A 19424-nucleotide genomic window follows, 5' to 3' on the forward strand; every position below is an offset into this window, starting at 1 on the left:
ATCTGTTTATCCAAACATACTAATACAGGTAACATCCATCTAATTCCCAGTTCACACTACACTAAGACTGTCTCGAACTGTTTTTTGCAGATCGCCAACAAAACCTCGTCTCAAAGGTAAACCGGCTGTTATTCAGTCCAGTTGTGTGAACTGCTGAAAGACGCCTGGATTTTAGCTAAAAAGATCTGTATATTTCCATGTTTCTACAGAAACCACTTTTAAAACGCATTAGCATTACTGCTTCTGTGAGCTGACTGGTTGATCATCTGACGCTGGTTTATAAGGAGTCTAAAACTTTATTGTTTTTGCAGTGCTGAAACTGCAGTGGTGAGTTGATTTCAGTATAAATAAAATAAACAGATTTTTCTCAAATTCCCCATGTTGACCCAACCAATTTAAACTGACCGGGGAGCGCTCTCTAGTGGCCAAATATCTGCAGAAATTCTGAAGTGAATATTTTTTTGGCATAGCTAGCTCGCATTTTAAAACCTGTTTTTGAAGAGCAGTCAGGAGTCTGCAATTTACTATAGTGAAAAATAACCAGTCAGTACTACTGCACAACCAGTCTAGTAGTGTAACCTATAGATGTACAACATTTTTTTTTTAATTAGTACAAACTGCTTAGAGAGGAGTGGAAATTCCTACAAGACTACTGTGCATCATCTACTTCATAGATAAATTAGCTATTGTGTAATCAATAATACAATAACCTGATCTATGCATTCATCAAATTATTCAAGCAGCCATGTACTCCCCTTTTTTAAGGACTATGGCCCAGAAACCAGACTAACGAGCTTAATTTTAGTTCAGTAACCAGATTTTGTCTGTCATTTAATAAAACACGTATTTTACTCCAATAAGAGGGTCCTTTCATATAAAAAAAATAGAAGTTGTACATTTAACCCTAGTAAAACAAGTTTATCACGAAGTCATTGAAACTATGGGACTGAGTGCATGTAAATAGTGCTGGAATAGTGTATAAGGACAGTAGACAAGATTGGATTGTCAAAGGATTGGGTTTAATTTTTAACAGTCAAATAGAGGTGATCAACTGCTAGTCAGGAATCAGATACATTAATAAATTATCAGCTTTGGTTTCATTTACATTTGTTGTAAGAGAGGAGGCAGCAAGTCATAGATAGATAAGGCACATAGATGTCCATTGAGATTTAAAAATTAAAAAAAGGAAAACACATTGAAGGGGGGGGGGGGGGGTTCCATTGCACCTAGTGGTCAGCTGATACGTCTATGCATTGGTGTAGTGTACATGAAAACCAGAAATTGACCTCCAGTACATAATGCACTGAAGAGTGTTATACATAGTATACATGAGTTTATAGAACTTCCTAAAATTCTGTTCAAAGACCTCTTCACATATACATAAAAACACCATTTAATCATATCCTGTTGGGCATAAGGGAACAGTGATCGATGCCCTTCCAGAACCCATTTGTACAGCATGACTAAAATCACAGTTAAATCATTAAATGCATTGACAACCTTTGACAAATATTTCCAGTGTTTTCCCATAACCCATTTCCCAAGTAAAATATGGCAAGCAGGACAATTTTGATCTCATTAACAAAAATATTGTACTATTAAAACATATGTACATAAAACATAGGAGGAAGGGCAAAGGGAAAAGGGGTGGGGGATCATAAAACTAAAATCCATCTTTAAAACATGTTTTAAAAACCAAACGAATGGCATGTGCAAATACATTCATTAAAACGCATTTAGATCCCAAGATCCAAAGACTCACTTCTAATCCAGGCAAGTTCTGCAGAACCACTAGTCAGAAGTCAAGAAACAGGGAATAAATCAGGGAGTGGCTCGAAGCCTAATAGGATCAAATACATTAGGACTAGAGTGGATTGCAGATTTTTTGGACAACATAGTAAGTTAGAAGAACCTCAAAGGGGGTCTAGATTGAATGTTTTAATCCATAGCTTGGCTTGGAGCAAAAGTGTACCAGGAAACATGTCTTCTTCCATATAGGAGCCATTTCATCCTCCATACTGAAGAGAAAGGCTCTAAACAGTCAGTCAGTTCAGCTGGACAGGTGGCTCACCAGTCCAGGGTGCAGGGCCTGCTTGAAGACGTCTGGTCGGTGAAGGGGGGGCATGTAGAGAGCAGGGACTCCCCCAGGATGAGTGGGTCCTGGATAACCCTGAGCTGACAGGGGTGGACCTCCCATGTGTGGAGGGGGTGTTGGACTCTGTTCGTAATATTGACCCTCAGCGCACTCGTCGTCAAAAGGTAGAGCCAAACGCTTGCCTTTCTGTCTGCGGTTACAGAACCAGACACGCACCACCTGAAACCACACACAAGCCACATCATAAAGCTGCACAGATGAAGCAATAATGTACACAGTTAATGTACACATAATCTACACTTCAAAAACATTAAGAGTGTGTGTGAGGAGTGTAGCTTACATCTCTTTCCAAGCCAAGGTCATCAGATATGTGCGTGATTTCCAGTGTGTTGGGTTTGGGGCACTTTAAGAAGTAGGACTCGAGGGCAGTGCGGACTGAACCCTCTAAACTGGTCCTCCTTTTTCTCTTTCTTGTATCGACGAAAACTCGCTCAATCTTGTACATCTACAAAGACAGGACAGAGTCAGATTTAATGATGATCATATGTAATCAAACCACTACTAGAAACACCCACAAAACAGTGTATGTACTAGACATATAGTGATGGTGCATTGACTGATATCAGCAACATCAGGGATTCATTCAAGTTAATGTTTGTATCAGCTGAAGTGTACGTGTGTAAAATATATATATACAGAAAATGACAAGTGTTACATGTGTTAAATGCTACTAAAATTTAAAAGGTTCCATAAACAAAGACCTTTTCCATATACATAAAACACCATACAATCAGGAAACAATTAATACATTTACAGTACTTTGTATAAACTCAAATCATCGTTTTTACTGCAAACAGTGTAACATTTTTGTTCAAAGGTTTGACTGATGAATAAAACAAATGATAAATCATAATTGTATTGCCTAATTATATCTACTCTTACCAGTAACAGCTCATCAAAACCATAAAATGACTGAACTTAACAAAATAATCAAGCCAAACTGAGGTAAATCTGTTGGTTTAGCCCACAAAGTGTATTAATGTGGCCCCTTGGGAAAATAGCCCACTCCTGATCTAAAAGGTATTGAAAAAGCAGAGAACCTTTGTATTACCCACACAACTGTACACACTACCCCAGAAAACACAAACCAGCAAAAAAACAAAACAAGTGGGAAGTACTGGTTGCCTCCTAGTGGTCAAACAGTCACAATAATGGGACTTACATCTTGTGGGTTATCTGAGGTCTCTGCTTCATTCAGCCATCTCTGCAGCAGTGGCTTTAACTTGCACATGTTCTTAAAACTGAGCTGAAGAGCTTCAAAGCGGCAGATGGTCGTCTGACTGAACATTTTCCCTGCACAGAAATTGAGAGAGAAAAAGAAGAACATGTTTGAAAATCAGTCCTCTTTAAGACTCGAGATGTTCTTATGTTTACAGTGAAAATCCAGTTCCAGGCTGAAACTCACCGTATAGATTCCCCAGAGCCAGGCCTACATCTGCCTGAGTGAAGCCGAGGGTGATGCGCTTGTGCTTTAGCTCTTTAGCGAACTGCTCCAACTCTTCTGTGGTCAGGTTTTCCTGAAAAGAAGAGGAGACATCAGAACAGAGCCAAGAAAGAAGAAAAGCTAAAAGTTACAGCTAATTAACTATTTAGAAACAATTTGCTACAGCAGTCATGATGTTATACTGAAATATTAAAAAATAAAAAGTATTACCAGTTCCAAGTGAGATTTTTAGGTTATTATACTCGACAAAAGCCTTTAAGCTTAATTTAGTAAACTTAAAATTTACTTGTAGAAACAATGGTTATACTTTAATATTGTTTAATTATAAACAATTATCGTTTGCATTTAGGCAACGTATACTCTATTACGTGATTAATATTTAGATAATGAATATATATATATATATATATATATATATATATATTTTAAAAAGTTTGTACCTCTTCTTCAGAATCGCTGCAGCCCCCGCTGGACGAGCCGCTGCTCCTGCCGGCGCTGTGCGCGTGTGCTGTGGGCGCTAACTGCGCCGGAGGCCCGGTGTAGAAGGCGCTGGAGGGGGGAGACGGAGAAAGAGACGGGGACGAGGAGGACGGCGAGGCAGAGGACGGCACGGACACAGCCGGGGGGCCCTGGCCGGTACCGCACGGCGCTGAGACGTGGGGCAGGCCGTGCCAGAAGGATGGGGGCCACGGGGCGGGATAGTAAAGACCCGATGCCCCGGAGGTGGGGAACTGGGGCTGCTGCTGCAGCTTGGCCTCCCCATACTCATCCTCCCTCACCTCCTTCTCAGTTTTCACCTCAGGCATCCTGATCTGCTCCCGGGTCTCGGCGATGGGAGGGCTGATGTTGGCCGGCTGGGCCCCCGCTATCTGCCCTCCTGCCACCTGGCCCAAGTAATCATGACCTGGAAAGGGGTACCAGGGCTTGGCCTGGGTGAAGTCCCCCAGCTGCACCTCCGCGGCTCTGAAGTCGCCTCCTACCGCCGCGAAGGGGAAAAAAGTCTGGGCCTGAGACGGGCTGAGGCCATTGAAGGCCGCGGCCCTGTTGAAGAGCAGGCTGGGCTCCTGGAGATGCAGGGCCTCGGGGCCGGGGGCTGGCGGGCACACGGTCCGGACCAGCTCACTGCACTCCGACCCAGGGCTTTCAGATACATCACACATCGCACACTCCTCAACTGTAGAAGGCCCACAGGCAAAAAAAAAAAAAAACACTACTACTACCACCACAAAAATCACACGGGCTGCTGTTAAATAGCTGTGATAGTAGCGTTAATTAAGTCCATAATAGGGATAAAAAGCTGTCTCAGAAAGTTCTCCAAACTCTGGAACAATGTGCTCTTCTGCTGGTCTTGTTCTTGTCCCTGCAGCTGGAGCCTGAAGTCCTTCACCACAGAAGTCCAGTGTGGGAATGTGAGCAGTCGCAGTCTCGCTGTTGAACGGCCATTAATGAGAATTAGAGTTGATGGTGCAGCTCAGCGTTCAGGCCTCAAACTGCGGATCCTCGAGCAGGTTTTCCTAATCAATCCATGCTGGAGGCTGGCGGTTCTAATGAGCTCCTCTCCCATTGGCTGACGCAACACAATAGGCCTCAGCTGATGGGCAATCTGGGAATGAACTTGATTTCTCACTTGTTTGGAAACGATCAGCCATTGTTTTTGTCCAAACTAGACTTACTACGTAGACTAAGATCCTGAAACCTAAATGAAACTGGTAGTCTTATACAAACTTATATGGTCTCCTATATGGTGCTACAAATTATATGCTGTATCAATTTATACAATTTAAACTACTCTACATAAGATTTATTTGCTTATAATGCAATATGCATTTTAAATTACAACATTCCTAACACAACATGGAATCTCAATTGGCTCTACTTAAAATACAAAGCACATTTAAAAAGATATTTGAAGGTACATATTTTTTATTGGACCAATGTAGTGTATTTAGAAATGCATCACACATTCTGAACTCTCTATAAACTCTGTGCACTAAAATAAAAAATTAGCTAAACTTAGCTTAGCTCAATTTATTGACCTCAAATTTAGATTTATGGACTAGTTTTCCTTCAAAGAAAAATCACAATTAAAGACCAGACTTAATCCCTGTCTGGGAAACCAGAATTCAGTACATGTACTGCATTTCTAATACAACACAAACACTTTTGCACAGAGAAGTTAAAAGATTTAATATATATATTGCCTAGCTATTGTCTGTAATGCAGTGCATGTAGGCTACTGTATTTACTTTGCAGGATGTAGCTGGGCTTCACTGCATGAGCCAAATTTACAATGCAAAATATGCTGCTCTCAGTAAACATGTTTAACATGCATGACACCACTACTTTGTTTCAATAATTTACTCTTAATGAGCTCTGCTTCATATTGAAATTCCACATCCCACAGGAAACGAAAAAATTTTATAGGCACCCAAAATCAGCATACTCATATAAAGCTGAGCATTACCCTGATAGCAAGGATCACTAAATAAATGTTGCATTTTTGGTTGCATTACTTTTTATCTTTTAACCCCTAAGAGCAGAGACCCAGTTCTGAATATTGATCCAAAATAAAAATGTAATCAGTTAAATTAGCTGAGCAGTTAATTCATGATTTTTTTTTTTATTGTGATAAAAAAGCACAAGACTTAACATTTTAATGTTAAAATCCAGGTACGTGAATGGTACAACAATTTAATAATCTGTAGTTTAACATTTAGTTTGAGACACTGTGTCAGAACTGGTTTTAAACATTTCATTAAAGCAACTGAATTGTTAAAAAGGTTGAAACAGATCTGTAAACAATGTTTAACCTTTAAACATCCTTTATTTTTTTACAGTCTCACATAAGCATTGGTTAGTGTTGAAATTCTGACATTGAATTAGAAGTTTTGAATGGATGCTACAATGGGTGAGCTACATCGTTTTTAGATAAAAGGGGCTCATCTCAATTAATAAGAATTATTATAGTAGTAATAATTATTATTATAATGTCCATTTCTACTCTGCAAGAAGACAGCACTAAGATACAACAAAACAATACAAACAAGATACACACATTAAATGTAAGTAAAGTTTAATACAGACAGTTCATCTAAAACCATGACGTGGAACCTATGTTTTATTCAATATTCATATTCATATTTTATTCAAATTGGTTTTACAAAGCTTTTATTTATTTTTACTGTCATGTTAATTATATGCATAGAGTCCAATAAACATTTATCTCAAATCTTCTTATCATCCAAATATTAATAGGAACAATCATGTAACAGGGTTGAAAATATAACAGGGTTGAATGGACATTTTGTGTGGAATTACAGTATGGACATGTTTACAATTAAAATGAATTACTATTAAGATTTGATTAGGTTTTCATACTTAAAAAAGCACCATGTGGTATTCAGCACATGAGTTTTCTGACTCATTGTTTTCGCCTAAACAGTTCACTAACAGAGATCTCTATCTGACTATTTAGGTTAACACTTGCTACTAATGTAAATTATTGTTGTGCACAAATAAAGCAATTCTGATGTCGGAGATCAATGTTGTTTCAATGCAATAGAAAAGATAGATAAAATAAAATGTAATGTAACTCACTTTTGCTATCTAGGTCGCTGTACAGTCATGTTTATTATAAGTATAAACTTAACCCTAGTTAGTTTAATAACGTTGTATTAATTTTACTAAACAGGACTAAATCCTTTCCTTAAGTGTTGTGTCATTGAATCATATTAAAGACCATGAAAAAAGGTGTCAGCAAAAGGGCACAGTTTATTATAAAACGTATCATAACCAGAATACTCTGAGTTTATTAGTGATGATAAGGTTATCTGGGACGTCTACGCAGCGAGTTAGGTTAGCTAACGCTAGCTAGTCAGCTAAACGTCCAACTTTCTCAAAAAACAGCGCATAAAAGACGAAAAACAACAAATAGGAGGTGAAATAACAACATATAAAAGGTGAAATGTTTATGTTTGATATATCAGCTGTAATCTCACAGGTTTGGGAAGGTCTGAAGTGTGGCATCTCGCACCAAGACATGCTAACATGTTTACTTTAGCTGCTAACGCCACGGTGGCCCACACTGATTAGTTACCTAGCCCAGTTTAGGTAACACTAACACGGTGTGCTAAAAGACTTTAAAACTCCATTTAATCCATATAAACGATCTTTATGGCACGGTTTAGATCAAATATAATAGTTAAGATTGATATTTACACGTTTATTAGATCAAAAGTAGTATAAATGTCTTGCTGAGATTATTATTTATACAGGTTATATATGAGGCAGGAGGTGGTGAAGCCCTGCGTGTTGAGGAGGACCTCCACTGTTAAAAGTGTGGTGAGTAGCTATAGTGTTTAATGGTGTTTAATTGGAGTAGACTCCGCTTTAACAGATATTTTGGGAGACTTGGGGGGGTCAGATGCAGCAGTGCACCACCTACCCTCTCTCTGGACAGAGACCTGGGCAGGAAGACTCTCCACAGGAAGGTTGAGGGGGGTTATTGTGCGGCATGGCCCGGGGGCTCCCCGCTGCTTCCAGCTCCACAGTTGCGATGGCCGGCCATTAGCTGCCATTCAGCCGCCAACAATAAGCTGCTATCCTTTGATTCTGCCCCCTACCCCCTCCCATCACCTGAAACAAACACCAGCCAGTTTCAGCGCCTTCCCCACACTTTACACTGATTCCAGATTTAAGAAATATATACGGGTTAACGTGCTTTACCGTGTGCTATAGCCCATTAGAAGGTCTGTCCCAATAACCAATATTTGGGCGTTGTAATGCAGCCGATGTTCTGTCGAGTTGTGTTATCTTGTCAAAACGTGCTACCCTAGTAGTACTTAATTTTTAAAAGGGAAAAATACATGAAAAACCATATTAGAAAATACTCACGGCCTTTTTTTGTGGATATGTGATTAGAAAACGTTTTTTTGTTTGTTTTATAGTTTATTATTATTTATTATGCTTCCAATAAAAAATGTGGAATTGGAATTATCATGGATGGCGCATGCGCAGTGCCGTAACAAAGCACATATCGATAGGAAGCATAACTCGACAGGACACCTCGGAATGTTAACAATATATAAATTCAACATATAATTACTATACATATGCTGTTATTATTATTTTAATAATAGCGCTGTATTTATCATGCAGCATATTTATATATGTGTTCTGTATTTATATCGCAAAAATAAATTCCATTAAATGTGATGTATTAAAAATACAATATATTCCTATGTACTGTATTTATTAGCCAATATAAATATTCCAATGTACTGTATTTATAGTGCAGTATAATAGCATACATTTCTGTATTCATAATGCAATTGTACACACACTGTATTTATTGATGCAATGCCGTGGCAATTGCAATTATATCCATTATTTTATCCACTGTGCTGTATCCATAAGGCAACCCAGTGTTTACAATGCAGCATACATCAAATAATATTAAAAACAAAACATTTTTACTGCATTTTGCATTTTACTTCATTCTGTTCTAACCGGATTATTTATATTACTCCAATCATTGATAGCAGATTGCATTAGTAATATTACGATGATGGGTGAGAGACTTTTGGTGAAAATTCTTGTATTTGTTAATATCAAAATATTTTATGCAGAACAATAATATATCACAATGTACTTTTTTTTACCTAAAACTGTGCAACCCTAATTTCTATTCAGATGTACTGTATATATAACACAATATGTTTAATAATATAACACTCTCTAATGTGCACTGCAAAAAGATGCTTTACTTGCAATGTTAAATGCAATGCATATTCCAGTGTACATTGTTTATACAACAGTACACCTCAACATGTGCTGTATTCATAATGTAGTATAAATAACTTTGTTTTTTTTTACATTATATTGTTCAAGAAATATTTTCTATTCACAATACTGTCATATTATACCAGCGGAAAATTAATAAATAAGTAGCATAATAATGAAATTAATGGTCTTTTAATTATAAAACATGTCTAAACATTGGAGTTTAGATTATAAATGTATAAATTATACATAAAATAAAACCACTGTCAACATTCTGGCTCATTCATGTTAATAGCCTCTTCTTGCTAAGAAAGTACAATTAGGCCTGTGTAAAAATTCTATACAAGATGTTATACTTGATATATATATTTTAATTTAATTATCTTTTATCCACGTTACTTTGGACACAAGCCCTTTATTTCAGCTCTGTTGATCATCAGACAGCTCAATAAAACATTATCAAATTATTTTGTGCATTCATCTGATACTACTGAACGTTTTGGACATACTGGACAGTATTTCCCTAAGAGCCAATAGTTATCGACTGTTAACCGTTGAGATACTAAGAAACAAGACGGTGGTTGAGAAATGGGATGTAAACTACAGGAAACAGGAAACACTAAACCTGCAATCGCTGGTGTCACTCAATCATTTCAAACTCTTAATTTCTAACCACTTCCACTCAGTCTGCACCTGTTTTAGTGGACTTATTACAATTTATGATAGATATATTATTATTTTCTTTTATGGTATATTTGTGATATTTTATTATACTTTCATTTTTAGTTATTTTTAAAGATTTTATGCATTTATCGTTTTAATCTTCCTATTTTTACTTTTTTATTTATGTATTTTTAGTAGTATTATAATTAGTTTAGTTTGTTATTATTCATCTCTGTCTTACAGTTTAATAAATTCATAATTTATTTATTTTTATGTTTAAATTTAAAGTCTTGTTTTTTGTTAATTCATCTGTTAACTGAATGAAAAAAAATCAACTGGTGTAAGACGGTAACAGCTACAATAATGTATAATAACATTATTGTATAATTATAATTATAAGAATTAAAATGGGAGGAAAAAAACTAAAAGTAAAAAATAAGTAAATAAAAAAGATAAATATAAATATAAATAAAAAGATAAATATCAGCACCAAAGAACTAAAATAAAAATAATTTGATAATAAAGCAAATAATTAATACAAAAATATATACATTAGGTCAGGTTCTTTTACAGGTGACCGTCTATTGAAATGTATGATCTTGTTTTAATGTTTCCTCTATATTTAAGAATATTAACTTTATATTCTCAATCGCTTCTTCTGTGTAATTTAGCTCGGCTACACTGTAAATGAGGGTGAACCTCAGTGTATTCGGAGTTTAAATAAAGGTTGATTGATTGAAACAGGTTCAGATTTTCACTGACCTGTCTTAAATAATGTACATTTTTAGCTGGTAGAGGTGGCTTTGGTTTTGACGTATAATCCTTTTAATTCTGCACCACCCAGCAGGATCATCACACGCATTGCCGCGGCTGGTGTGAACCAGATCTGAAACAATCTACCCCCTGCCTTCCAACACACTTCAGCAGAGCAGGAGCTGCAGGCCACAAGCCATGTTTCCAGCTCTCCTGTTCAGAACGGCCGGGGGAAAGGACACCCAGGAGGCCTCTGACCATTCAAAGGGTTAAAAGACATCAAACCACTGCTCCGAACATTGTAGTGGGCCATGGCCTTGGAAGACGATTGTCATGCAAATTGTGGACAGTGGAGGAGAAAGTGGAGCGAGTGGAGCTTCAGAAGGCCCTCAGCCAGCGCAGGGAGCGCCCAGTGGGCTCCAATCAGGGAGTGACCAGAGAGGATTAAACCTCCAAAAGATCCCAGATGGCTTTTCAGAGCCTGTCTTTTTAAGTGGCCTTTAAACTTTAACTGTTCAACTGCTTCAAGAGCAGGGGGAATCACAGGGCATCTCACAATACAATATTATCGATCATGATACTGTGATTCTCTGCAATACTTTACGGCATTTGTGTTACTAAAGAGGATAAAATACTCCTAAATGTGTAAATAATGTATTTATTGGTGTTTCACAGAATTTAACAACGAATATTTTTAACTGCAGGCTTACCTATTCATTGATTAGCGCCACCACGTGGAGTAATGAAGCAGTAACTTTAGTAAGTCATATTTTACACCACATACTGACTATGTATTGCAAACTAAAATAATACGATATATTGCGATATTATTATATATTATATATTCTTGCAGCCCTAGTAGAGAAAGGAAGTTGTCTTTGATACAGAAAGAAACAGAAATTTCACAAGAAGCTGCAGTTTCCTCTCAATATGGAGAAACCACATTGTAAAAGCTTCTTTCTCTTAGGAAATTCTGACTTTTAGGTAATTGTTTTTAAATTCCACACTAAAATCTTATCAAGTTAAATAATTTTAAAATCTAGTTTACATATCTGAAAATTGTTAGAACTGTTTAAGGTTGTTTTGGGTAATGAATCCACAGTGTCTTATTCGATTGGCAGATATTTTTGCTTGTTTTCACCATTATTTCTTGACAAGTAAATTATCATTTATTTCCTGAGTATTTTCCTAATACAATAAGATACTTTGTATTTTGGTCCAAAATGACTTGGATTAAACTATTTAACATTAACTTTTATTGAAATTGCCGTTTTTTCCTTCTACTGTAAAGTTGCTATTTTGGAGATGACCATTTTTTATCAAAACCAAAATTTCATTGTGATATCTTATTCATTATAATCCATTCAAATGGAACCTCTGTGACTTATTAATAAACTAGATTAAATGGCTTAAACAATATAATATTGAAACATATATCAGGTATTTGTCACACATGTACCCGTACCAAAACAAACAGCATGAGCTAAGAGTCGTGTCATTTAAACTCAAACTGAATCCATAAAACCTCAGTTCTGCATTCAGTGATCAGTAAGAGATGTGTGAAATTCACTGTCAGTAAACAATCGCTAGTAACACACACTCAGTAATGCACCTCCCAGATCCAGATCAAACATCCAGACATGGCTAAAACTCAGAGAAACAGCGAAAATAAGAGCAACACCAAACAGCAAGTTAACGATAGGAGAATAAGTCTATAAACTAAAGAGCTGTTAAAGTGTCAGAGTAACATTTTTCAGTTAAATTATCTGACTGTTTGAGGCTAAATTTGTTTTAAAAATGGGTTTAAAACTCATACAGAGTAATACAGAAGAAATAGGTTTATCAATATTTGTAATATTTGTAACAATCTAAATTTCTGAATTATTTCTCTTCCATTTTTGCATCTTCAACACCTAAAACTGATTTTATAACCCAGACTTCTTTTGGAATGAGAAGCTAAACTGTAAAAAACAGAAAATCAAGTTTTTTCATGAAATTCCGATTTAAAGTGGAGTTAATGACAAACCAGTAAATTTGAAAAACATACGAAAACCCATTTTTTCTTTATAATTCTTTATAATAAAAGTGAAACAATTATTCATGAGATTTTACACCCAATTCATTTGTATTTTATATATTTGTTTGCATTCTGCTTAAAACAATTCAACCATAAAAGTTGCAGTGACCTTTAAGATACCTTATCAAGGATACGTTTATTATTTATTTGTTTATTAAATTGAATACTTATTAATATTTCAAGATTTATTACTGAGACTTTTTTTTGTCTTTCAATATAATCCAGTTTTTAGACGTGTAAAAGAGACGCAGCTGTGCCTGATCTCTCCCTGACTGTACAGTAATGGCCATAATCTCTCCAATCTGTTCCTCCCAGTACGACCAGTCCGATGGCCTTTTGATAGCTTTGACACCCTGCTGACGACCGCCGTCCCTCTCTCCCCACATCTCTTCATCCGATGGCCTACGGCTGCCTTCCTCACCATTCACATTGACAATGGCCTTTAACGGCCCCCCTGATGCTGCGCTGCCTCTAAGCCACACCTTAAGTGGCCCTTAAGTGGCCCATCGTAGCTCTGCAGTGGGGGAAGCCTGACTGCGGCTGCTGCTGCTGCTGCTTTAACCTGCTGAAGTTAAAGTTACTGTGGAGAGAAGCAGAGGAATTTGTCTTTAGACCTGTTCCAGTTCCTCACACAGATATACTGTATATTTCTTTACAGCTAATAAGTAAGAAGTGGCAAATAGCTTTATCTCAGTAAATATTCAATAAAAACACTCACATTCACTGGTAAGAATATATAAAAATTTAGATGTATATGCTTATATTAAAGAAAAAAAACGGCAAAGGGTAAAATTTAACTTTTTTTTTCTTTGCAAGATTTCTTAAAATAAGCAATATCTAAATCACAAAACGCTTGATGTAAGACTTAAATAAACAAACAAAAAACATGATTGTATATTAAATGTAGACACAAGAACTTGACTGGTGACATTTTGTGCTTATTTTGATTAAAATAAATTAAAATAATGTTTTAGGTAAGACTGATTAAGGCTGTTGTTCCTGAAATAAACAAAATATTCTAATAATAAAAAAACTATTTATTGCCTTGAAATGAAACAATATCCCTTGCAAAGATTGTTTTTTGCAGTGTATAAAAGGCTCTCTGCAACTCGGAAAATAATTATTTAATTGCATAAATAAAAATAGATTTCAGTTTCTAGTTTTTAATTTTTAGTATTGGCAGATTGTGATCACTGATCACTTCATGAAAAACTAAATGCAAATCCAAAAGGTATGAATGAAGATATTTATTTGACGCATTTTTCTTATTTATTTTTCTATTGGTAGGTGGATGTGTTTAATTATAAGGACCTCAACCTTATCAAAGGTTTGTCCACTGAAAAAAAGCATGAACAGTCTGTAATTTTAAGGGTACATTAACTTTATCAGTGAGAGATAGAATTTATACAATGTGATTTTATTTTTGCTATTCTATTTATTTAATTGCATTCTGCAGAGAGAAATAAATATTTGATCCCTCCGGCAAACAAGACTTAATACTTGCTGGCAAAACCCTTGTTGGCGAGGACAGCAGTCTTTTGCAGTTTTTGTAGTTGATGATGAGGTTTGAGCACATGTCGGCAGATCATCTCTAAAAGATTAGGGTATTGAGGCTGTGTTATGTGAGGCAACTTGTAGCTTTAGATGCCTCCCTAAGTTTTCTATGGGATTAAGATCTTAATTTTTGTCTCATTTGAACACAGCACCTTCTTCCAATCACCCTCAGAATCACCCAGGTGTTCATAGGCAAACTTCAGACAGGTCTGCACATGTGCCTTCTGAGGGGCCAGATCTCTTAATGGTTGCTAGAAGATCAAATACTTATTTCTCTCTGCAAAACACAAATACATTTATATAATTTATACAATGGGATTTTCTGGATTTTATATCGGTATTCTATTCTTAACTGTTAAAATGAACCTACCCTTAAGGTCATATATCATATATATGTCTTTATCAGTGGGCAAACATACAAAATCAGCAAGAGATCAAACAATTATTCCTTTTACTGTAAATATACACATGTATATATTTGTAAAATACTATTTCAAATCCTATTTTCTAAATTTGTTCACATTTTATCCTTCAATATAATGTATATTACTAAATTATTGTCCAGCAGTATTGTCCAGGTGTTATGTCATACCAATATATTTGTCCATATTTGTAGTTTGTATATATATTATATGTGAAAGCCCTTCTACCATTTCAGATTTAATGCTGCATTCTTTGTCAAGTGAAGCAAAAAGCCTTTTTTCTACAGGTAAATTATTTTATTCATACTAATAAAACTTGAAGTATTTAATACCCCAATGAGATATACATACATTAAAATGAATTAAAATGATCATTATTCTATTTGAATAGTAGCCTACATAACAAATAATAAAAGTTTAGAACATCAGTGAAAGGGAGAGGTAGACAAAACAGAGACAGAAAGAGAAGAGAGAGAGAGCTTTCATCCAAGCCTTTAAATACAACCTGAGAGAAGCATTAAGGAATTATAGGAAATGAGCAGAAAGTGCAGTTCAGTCCTATCCATCTTATTCTGCCACGCCCACTTTAAAGAGATTCATCTGCATTTGTGTTGAAATTTCCGGTCAGTTCATATTAAATGGTTTTTGGGCGTGTCATATTTAAAGTGAGTGCAGTCTGAAGTAGTGACCGCTGTGGACACTGATCATAAAGTAGCTAGCTATGCTAACCCAACATTACAACAGCAGTAGATTAAATCTAATTTACAATTATTCAGAACATACGTATTTGGTACGTATTCACACAGCTAACGCCATATCTTTTTAAACTTTTTATGGGAAAACACTGGGTAAGTGACCTGTGAACGGATCTGAAACATTCCTGAAACATCTCACATGCACACATTGATATGTGTATAAACGTCACCTTCACAAACAACAAAAAAACTCATTCGAGAGACGACTCGTAGCTTTGTAAAGGGAAATGGATGTGTTCGTTAGCAGCTCATATGTGGAGCATCTTTTGCTGGAGTGGAGAAACAGTAAACAGCTGGTCTGAAGTTCATGCTCAGGTTGAGGAGGAGAAAAAAGGCCAGGCGGTTTGCTTTTGCTGTTTTTACAGCCATAGCTGCACAGCTGCACCAAGAGCTGTGTTGTGGATACGAGAGAGAAGCACGTAGCATAGCGTAAAAGCAAAAAGACGCATGAATTCCGATTTGACCGTTCACAATTATGTCGCACATTCAAGATCAAATACGAATCTGATTTAGGACCAAATATGAAAGTGACTCAAATCTGATTAAAAAAATTGGATTCAGCTCATTCACACAGCCATGAAAAAATCTGATCTGAGCCACATTGAGCAAAAAATAAGATTTGAGTCACTTTAGCCTGGTAGTGTGAACGTAGCCATAAACTTATTTTGTTTTAGAAGATTTCCAGCATGTGTGGCAGCATCCTGGTGGGAAGTACCAAGACAAGTATGTCTTGCATGCAGTCAAGCATGGTGGTGGTAGCATCATGGTCTGGGGCTGCATAAGTGCTGTCATGAATTTCAAGATGTACTGTGACATTGTAACTACATTACATTGTATTAAAATGTCACATTAAAAAATATATAGAAAAATATTTTCAAAAATGTGTGGGGTGTACTCACTTTGTGAGATACTGCTTATTAGTGGTCTAGAGCTGTTCCAACACAAAGTATACAAATGCCCCCCCCTCCCCCCTCTTTGTAGGAATGCAGAATAAGGTGGATAAAGAGATCAATAGATCAGCAAAAAAAAAAAAAAAAAAATCTGCGAGGAAGAGACTGAATTATTTTATGAAACTGTAAAGGAGATGCAGTTCAGGAGAGTTCACACTGTGTACTCATTACACATGCTTACTGAACCATCGCACCAATCACATTCAGATAAGAGCTTTGGGAGGCAGCTTCACAATGCAAGGTGAAGAACATTCATAAAACAAAAACAAAAAAATTATAATTCAACGTAATTTCGACAAAGATTGAAGAGAGATTATTACAACAGAGAAAGAGAGAGATAAAGAGGGAGAGAGAGATAGCGAGAGAGAGAGAGAGAGAGAGGAAGGGTGTAATTAAAATAAAGCAGGAGTTTAGAGCAGTACCAGTGGAACGAGAGGAGAACAGAGGGATGAGCCCTGCAGAGATGTCGTCTGAGTCCACAGTGTTCATTAAAATCTGTATAATCGTGTACTGAAAGAAAAAGTTCATTTCCATCTGCTGCTTTTATTTTTTATCCATTCTTCATCCTCTTTTAGCTTTAAGGATGTCCTCTCTGTCCCATTTGATCTGGAGGGCTAGCCTGATACGGGACATGAAGTAACAACTTCCTCTGTGTGTGTGTGTGTGTGTGTGTGTGTGTGTTTGTGAGACGGACAGAGAATCTTTGCAGGCCGGCCTGTCACAATATTTACATTATTATTGTACAATAAATTAATATGATCTGGTGCATCACCCTTTGTGTTTACTTGCATGTGTGTATTTTAGCCCAATGTGTAATGATGACTTCATAGACTGAGTGGATTACAGCAAACTATTATTATTTATCTTCCAAATTATTAGCCATTTAAATGTTATCATTCCAGTATTGTGCTATGTTTAAGTATTACTATAATATCAGTTTCCTAAAATTCATTCAGTATCATTCAGTATCATTTATTGCAATACTTTGTAGGACAATATATCAAACATGTCTTATTGTGACAGGCCTACTTGCGAGATCAACCGGAGCTATATTTTTTGGTTATATGATTTTTTTTTTTTTTTACTTAAAAAGCATGTCCTGTGTGTATGTGTATGTGTGTGTGCGTGTGTGTGTGTTAGTCAGTGTATGTATCTGTCAGCATCCAGGTCACTTGTGATTTCTCTCACGGTGAAGACTGGAATCATCAAACAGTGGATTCTTCACCTCCATCTCACCAGTCTACAGAGAGCAGAACAACATAATACAAGAAACATCAGATCAAAATCAACCACAACCACAACATGTACACTATAGTAGTGTCCTAAATAAGTATTGGAACACTTGCTCTTTCATTGTTTATTCTAAAATCAAGAGTATTAAAAAGAGTTTATCCTGCTTCAGCTGGAGTAACTGTATCTGGAGAAAATGGCATTTTTAACTAATTAAATAAATAGATGTATAGGCTTCGTGGAAATAATTATGACAGGAAATCCTGTTTTAAGACCATTTACTGTGAAGTAGATAAGCGTTTACGTCTGAATGTATGTATGTAATGGCAGGTTGTACAATTTCACCGCTAGCGTTTACGATGGCAATGGAGGTGATTATTAGGGCTTCTAAGTGGGTCGTAGGCGGGTAGAGGCTGCATGATGGCACCCGGCTCCCACCAGTTAGGGCGTTTATGGACGATATGACAACATTAACGACCACGGTGCCATGTACCCGGCGACTGCTAGGGAAGTTAAATGATAATCTTAGGCTGGCTAGGATGAAAGTTAAACCAAGCAAGTCTAAGAGTGTATCAATCATTAAAGGGAAATTGATACAAGAAAGGTTTATGATGGAGGGAGAAGTCATACCATCTATATTGGAAAAGCCAGTTAAGAGTTTAGGTAGGTGGTATACTGCAGCACTGAATGATAAAGAGCAGGTGGAAGGGTTGAGGACAGAAATGGTGGAGGCCATTAATAGAATTGATAAGTCTTTTCTGCCAGGTAAATTAAAATTGTGGTGTCTGCAGTTTGGTTTGTTGCCTCGTCTAAGGTGGCCACTTACAGTTTATGATATTCCGATTTCTGAGGTTGAGAGGTTAGAAAGGGTTATGAGCAAGGCTATAAGGACATGGTTGGGGGTGCCGCGTTGCCTTAGTAGTGTGGCGTGGTGTGGGAGAGGGATGCTGGAACTGCCGTTGACGAGCTTGGTTGAGGAGTTCAAATGTGCTAAGGTAGGACGTGAAATGCAGTTGTTAGGGTCAAAAGACGGGCTGGTTAAAGCAACAGCACCAGTGACTAGGTCTGGGAGAAAGTGGAATGCTCGAGAAGCTACTCAAGCCGCAAGGAGGGCACTGGAGCACAGGGATGTTGTGGGGCAGGTGCAAAATGGGAGGGCAGGATTAGGTTTAGGTGATTCTTGGAAAGCATTCGGCAAGGCCACATCACCTGAGAAAAGGCGTATGGTTACAGGGTTTATTCGTGAGCAGGAGGAGGAAGCAAGGAGGGCAAAAGCAGCAGGGCAGAGTAAACAGGGGCAGTGGATGAGATGGGAAAGTGTAGAGAAGCGGAGAATCACCTGGCGAGAGTTATGGGGATTGGATACAGGCCGTATAAAGTTTCTTTTGGGAGCTACATATGATGTTCTGCCAACGCCACAAAACCTTGCTCAGTGGGTGGGTGAGGATCCAAGTTGTAAGCTATGTGCACACTAGGGCACACAAGGGCACACTAGCAGGGCTAGCAGGAACTTCAAGCTACACCAGACTGCTCTTTTACTTTTTTTACTTTACTTTCACTTCAGATACGCTGTAGCAGCAACAGCAAACGCGCTTTTCAGCGCGCTTTTTTCGGACAAGGTTGGGCGATTCTCACTTGAG

General features: G+C 37.1%; 2 protein-coding genes across 2 annotated transcripts in view; both read right to left on the bottom strand.

The window, feature by feature from the left end:
• Positions 1-997: 997 nt before the first annotated feature.
• Positions 998-5365, bottom strand: pou5f3 (POU domain, class 5, transcription factor 3). Its single transcript, XM_007230837.4, has 5 exons — positions 4040-5365; positions 3561-3672; positions 3318-3448; positions 2436-2600; positions 998-2314 (listed from the first exon to the last, which is right to left on the bottom strand). Exons 1-5 carry the CDS (start codon positions 4757-4759, stop codon positions 2051-2053), a joined length of 1392 nt encoding a protein of 463 aa, XP_007230899.3. The 5' UTR covers positions 4760-5365; the 3' UTR covers positions 998-2050.
• Positions 5366-15124: 9759 nt separating this feature from the next.
• The window catches only part of npdc1a (neural proliferation, differentiation and control, 1a), a 58542-nt gene continuing 54242 nt past the window's right edge, over positions 15125-19424 (bottom strand). The window contains exon 9 of the mRNA XM_007230831.4: positions 15125-17794. Coding sequence (XP_007230893.3) covers positions 17723-17794 — 72 coding nt within the window. The 3' untranslated portion in view covers positions 15125-17722. The remainder of the gene's footprint in view (positions 17795-19424) is intronic.

The sequence above is a fragment of the Astyanax mexicanus genome, chromosome 17 (assembly GCF_023375975.1).
Source record: "Astyanax mexicanus isolate ESR-SI-001 chromosome 17, AstMex3_surface, whole genome shotgun sequence".
Classification (NCBI taxonomy): Eukaryota; Metazoa; Chordata; class Actinopteri; order Characiformes; family Acestrorhamphidae; genus Astyanax; species Astyanax mexicanus.